At 29.2% G+C, this 6,112-nt stretch overlaps 1 protein-coding gene across 1 annotated transcript in view; it reads left to right on the top strand.

The window, feature by feature from the left end:
- Window positions 1-3,995: 3,995 nt before the first annotated feature.
- Window positions 3,996-6,112, top strand: part of LOC107438934 (cathepsin L) — a gene marked incomplete at its 5' end in the record, with an annotated part of 22,486 nt that continues 20,369 nt past the window's right edge. Inside the window, 1 exon segment of the mRNA XM_043054286.2 lies at window positions 3,996-4,404. Coding sequence (XP_042910220.1) covers window positions 4,210-4,404 — 195 coding nt within the window.

The raw sequence follows: 6,112 nt of genomic DNA, 5'->3' as shown, positions 1-6,112 counted from the left end.
ATTATAGCTGAGCTAAATGAAGAGTGCTATGTTTAATGAAGAAGCTATGTTTAATGTCAAAATCAAAATCTTGGCTGATTTCAATGTGCTGTTGGATGTTGTCCGCCATTGCTTCTGTGGTTAACGTCACGTTGTAATCCAACTGCAGTTGAGTTGGACGGCAATTGTAGTTCAAGATGAGCGTTCGATGACGTATACTATGAAACTCACAAGTGGACCAATCAGAGGTTAACGCTGATTTCCAGCTGACGCCGACGTTTAGGACGACAGGCTAAGAAACCAAGCCTTAAAAGAGAAAGAAATGTTTCTAAACTATGATCAATCATTATTTTATTTATTAGTTAAGTGATAAAAAAAGATTAAAAAAAATACCAACATTTTAAGGGTATAATTTTATTATTTAATTATCGTTGAACAGCCGGCCCAATTTTGGGTTTATGACTACCGCCTTTTAGTTTTGAACCCAATCCAGATGATTAAGTATTGGGAGAACTTTGCCTTCGTGGAGGACTTTTTGAGGAAACTAACCCGCATTTGCGTTACATGGAGAGAGAAAACCACAAAAATCTCTCACGGTTAGCCTGACGGCCCTACTCTAACCCATGATCCGTTTAACACTAGGGATATTTTACGTTTGCTCTATGGTCGGTGCGAGTCAAGTGCGAAGTTTAAATCGATTAGCCATCGCTGAGATTTGAACCCGTATTACCTTATGGTTCTAGAGCAGGGGTCCCCAACCCTATGCCCGCGGGCACCATGGCGCCCTTCGATCGGTTTAGGTGCGCCCGTTGCTTGTGCCCAACGATAAAATACTTAAGTTTTCCATTTTCCCATAAAATGTTAAGCAATATTTTTTACTTTTTCAATATGGATGATAAACACAACCAAAATAGAAATCGCCATCCCCACAGATATAAGCACAAAGCAAAATATAGCTGACCACTCGCGAATTGCATATATGAACTCATACTTTGTATGTTTTGCAAGCAATTTCGTAATAATTTATTTTACTCAAGGATGTTAATACTAATTATATTCATATGTTAAATTAATTTTTAAAATTAAATTTTTTGTGCATTATATGCAGTGTGTATTATTTCCTATGTCTACCAACTATAAATTTATCTTGAAAAAATAAATGGTGCCCGCCATTCGACCGATATTCTGGTATTTGCTCTTTGGTACAAAAAGGTTGGGGACCCCTGTTCTAGAGGTACCCGCTGACCTTCATTTTCAAATGAAGTGACTTCTTATTTTTAATGGTGCTCGTTATGAAACACCTTGTACTCTGCTTGTAGTAGTGAAAATTATTACACATAAAATTACTTAATAGTTCTAAGGTTTTTGTTTTCTATTCAATTTAAAAATAGTACCTGAAATGAAATTGCATGCAGGACAAAGGGTTAACTAATTCAAAAACAAAGTATATGTAACACAAAAGGATGGTGATAAGCCTTAAATCACCAAAAAACATGAGATTTTAAATCAACAGAAGATAGAGATGACAAAAGCTGACACATGACTTGACACTTATAAAAGATATTGGGTTATAGATTATCATAATCAGTTACGATAAGAAAGAAAATGAGTTGCATTTATTTTTATTTTCCAGACTATTGATTTCTCACTTACTATAATTTTCATCTTATTCCGAATTGGAATTCTTTATAATTTACCACAGCACACTTTATAATTTATCCTGGATGATGCAAATGCAATGATTTCTTTACTTATTTAAACTGTCAAGAACAGAAAACAAATTTCTTCCACTTATATATATTTCTAAATTAAATTCTGTGATTTTCTATGTTTCCTTGCAGGATTAATTAATATGTATATATATATTTTTTACTTTTCCCCTGCAAAATCCGAATAAAATTTTAATGATATAAAACTAATCGTTAAAGATTTTATTTAAAAATTTACCGCTTTATGGTAGAACAATTTAATGAGGACCGATGCCACGGGCCCTCGATCTCTACGCAGGCTGATCAAAGTGGTCACCCACCCGCTTACTGACCGCAGCCAGTGAAACTTGCTTGGTGTTCTACCGGGAACCGTGTCTTTACGGTTAGTCCACTGCGTGACTTATAAAAATGTATTCATATAATTGTTACCTAAGTAACAAAATAAAATTAAATTTATCAAGCTAAAATTTTTTTGTAAATAATGAGGATCACATTTTAAAAACGAAAACTTCTTCTTGCAGTTTATTTTAACATTTTCACTTTGAGAATTCAAGAATGACGCAACTTAAAAGATAGTGCTTGAACTCCGTTTTAAAATCGCTTAAAGTATGGTCTGTTTCGAATAATATTTCATTTTTTTAAACTTTAAATCGGGACCACATATTCACAAACTCTGTTTCGCTGCACTACATTGCTTCGGTTTCCATCGACAACACTGCTTACTCCCTGAGTTCACAACTTGACGTCACTAAGCTTTTTACATGACTGAAAGTGCGTGTTTGAGGAAACGGACGTAGCCTGAAATGAGTGCTTAAGAAACTCAAAATGCATATTTTAAGAAGATGGACATAGCATTTGATTCAATCTTCAATCACACATATGAAAATTGTATTAAAGAAAGAATTAACTAATGAATCTAAAATTTGTTAGGTGCTGACGTTAATTTTCCTACATCAATTGTACATTTCTTTAAAATTAGTCTCTTTTTTTTAAAAAAAAAAAAAACTTTAAAAAGTCAAAAATAATTTTACAATGCTACCACAGGTCCTATAAATCTCTAATAGCTGTATTAAATTTACGTTGCACGAATTTAGATGTTAAGCTAAATATGTGACTTTATTTACATCGCACGAGCGCTGCACAGTGGGCTATTGATCCAAAGACATGCCATCTCACTTTTGTGAGGCCACTTCTACAATTTAGACATAAGTCTGAAGGGGAAGGAAATTTCCTCCAGATCCCTGTACCCATGGTACTGCTCAGCAACCGACCACAGGACTTTCGATTCAACAGATTTTACGAAATTTAGAAGTTTAAAAAGCGCTTTATCGTCCAGTGTTCTGAATACAAAGGGATCGTATGAAAGGTTACTTCCGTAATATACCATTTTTTAAAAAAAATTACCTTTCCGTATTTGATCTTATTCAATATTAAACACACAGAAATAACGGCGTATTTTAACACACAGAAAACGAAAGAGGAAAATTTACGGAAATTAAGGCGATAAACTATTGTCTTAATTTTTAAAAAAATGTTTAATAACGGAATAAAAACTAAACTACGATAATAATTTGTACAATTTGAATACAAATTAAATATTCCAGCATTAAATATTAAAAACAATATTACTAATTTTTCTTGTAAATTTCGGAGTGTAAAAACTAACACTAATGTGGCATGCATAAGAGGATTTTATATAGAAAAAAATCAGAGATTTTAAAATTTGTTTAATAGTATTTAATATAATTAGGCTGCTTTTTAAATTTTGAAATAGGAAGAAAAATACTAACTGCATAAGATAGTATTTCATATATGAAAGAACTTGAAGATTTCGTTTTGACTTACGGAAATAAATGAAGACAGAAAAAATTTGAGAAAAAGTAAAAATCATAATAATTAAATTTTTTGAAAAAAAATACAATAAAAATTTTAAAATGTTCCATAATTATATCACTTTCTGAAATTAGGTGCACAAGGAGCAACACTGATCTCACAAAAATGAAGCGAGATCAGTTTAATAATTTATAATTTTAAATAAATATCAAAAAAATATTATCAAATAAATATAGTAGAATGTGCACACTAAATAATAAAATCTAAAATCAGTATGAGGAGATATGTAGACTTCTCCAACGCGCTTCCATTTTTAAGTTATAACTATAATAATTGAAGTGATCTCTTGAACTTCGGCTCAAGAACGTAATCAGTAAAAATTACGCAATTTTTTTTACCCCCCCCCCCTATTTTTCAATCAGTCATCAATGAATGATAGCAACATATCTGTTTTTTTTCTCCCCATATCACATAATTGGTGTATACTAACATTTCCAGTTTTTTGAGTTTGAGTCTTCCTTGGTGTTTCTTGAACTTTTGCAGCTTTACGTACGGTAAAACGTTTAAACTTTATGTTGCTTGCTAATGCACTGTAATTTGATAAACGTTCATGATTTGGTTTGTTGATATTTTTGACAACTTATATAAATGAGGACTGGTTGATGTTTATATTTTACGGAAAAACTTCATGCTTGAAATGATGAAGTTGTTGTTTTTCGCTCTCATCCCCCTGGTTTATGCAACCCCTGGTGGGTGGCAAAAAGTTTCACTTGATGATTTAGACGTTAAAGAAGCAACATTAAATGGAGTAAAGTTTTTATCTAGACGAACGAATTCCTTGTATCACACAAGGCTGATAGAAATTGTAGATGCTGAAAAACAGGTACTCGATCGCTTTTTAATTCGACGTATTAAAAATTTACAATTTTTTTTCTATTGAAATTAATATTGATTGTGTTGTAAAAATTTTATTAAATTGTAATATCTGAAAGATTTTGTTTGTACTTTTACATTTTGTGCACTGTACATTATAACTTTTTTCCTAAATACTTTGTTATGTAGTAACTTACCTTAATGAGAGAGGGGGTTTGTACAGTTTTTTTTTTGGGGGGGGGGGTACAGAAGCATTGTCTTTATATCTATATTTTTTATTTAAAAATACATTTTAAATTTTAGGCTAAAATTAATTAGATATTTAGGGATAAAAAGTGAGTGAGACATCCATGAAAAGAAAAAGTGTAACATTAAGATTTACTTTTCAAAATAAAAAAACTTTTTTTTATTTAAAAATTTTGGAGAACATTTATTTTGTATTCTGAGGCAAACAGTTTTAAGATTTTAGATAAATCAGCCACTATTTTTAAGTATAAAATATATACTATTCTGTTAGCCTATCAATAAGAAGTAACAAATAAAAAAAACTCAAAATTAAAGTTAGTTTTCATTACATTATTGCAATTTTTTTTGTTGTGTTAATTAGAAAACCACATTTTTTGTTCATTTGTATGTGTTTTTATAATGTATGACTTATAAGACTAGTAATTTCTTGATACATAACTTAATGAATAAATTATTTCTTGAATGCATAAATTTTTAGAATATTTAATTTCTTCTTAAATAATAATTTATTAACCAAAGCTTACTCTTCAAATGCTTGTTGCTAATGTCTTTACTATCATATTCTTGCAATAACTTAATTGCGAAATTCAATGCTACTAAACATCATTATCAATTATTGTGAATGCTATAGCTCACTGTAAAAAATTAATGTAGATACCAGTAAACCGAAAAAATTTATGAATTTTCATTTGAATAGAATAATCAGTTTGGAATCTGTATAAATATAATTTGATTTTATTTAAAACTTGTTTATGTACAAAATAACCATAATGTTTTGTAAATTTAGTCTTAATAAAATAGCACGAATTAATTTTAAGTTTTAAAATAAAGTCACAAACATTTTTAAAGTTGATTAAATTGTTTTTTTTTTAGAAATTTGAAAGCATATTATTGGGTAAACGGCAGGGTTTGTTGATTTAAATCAGCTTGATTTAAATCATGATTAAAATCAAATGATTTTTTAAAAAAAATCATTGATTTAAATCAACTGATTTTTAATTATATATATATATTATATTGATTTTAAAAGTTAAAAAACAGTGCTTTAAATTATTGATACTTTTATTATTTTCTTTTCTTAGTTTTAAAATTTATTTTAAATAAATTACTGTATTAATTAATTTTAGTTAACGAAATTACTTTTTTTCTTGGTGTGTGTTAAACACATTTGAAATTACATGTTTAAAAAAAAATCTTTTGATTCTTAACATTGAAAGTACAGATTAAAGTAAACATTTAATGCTGTCTTAATATAGACTTGCATAGCTGTAGAAAGTAAATAAACATGATTCTTTTTCAAAAAGAAAAAAAGCAAATGTTAATTAAAATTCTACCTTTTGATTAAAAAAGCATGGAATTCAAATCTACATTATAGTTTATTGATGGAAATTTCTATATTTCTAAAGCTTGAGGTTATATTAAAAAGAAATTACCTTAATATGCCAAAAATAGAAAAAAGATATATGGATTAA

This window comes from Parasteatoda tepidariorum, chromosome 3 (assembly GCF_043381705.1).
Source record: "Parasteatoda tepidariorum isolate YZ-2023 chromosome 3, CAS_Ptep_4.0, whole genome shotgun sequence".
Taxonomy (NCBI): Eukaryota; Metazoa; Arthropoda; class Arachnida; order Araneae; family Theridiidae; genus Parasteatoda; species Parasteatoda tepidariorum.
Note: the sequence above shows the minus strand (reverse complement) of the source record. Positions and strands in the feature narration are given on the sequence as shown.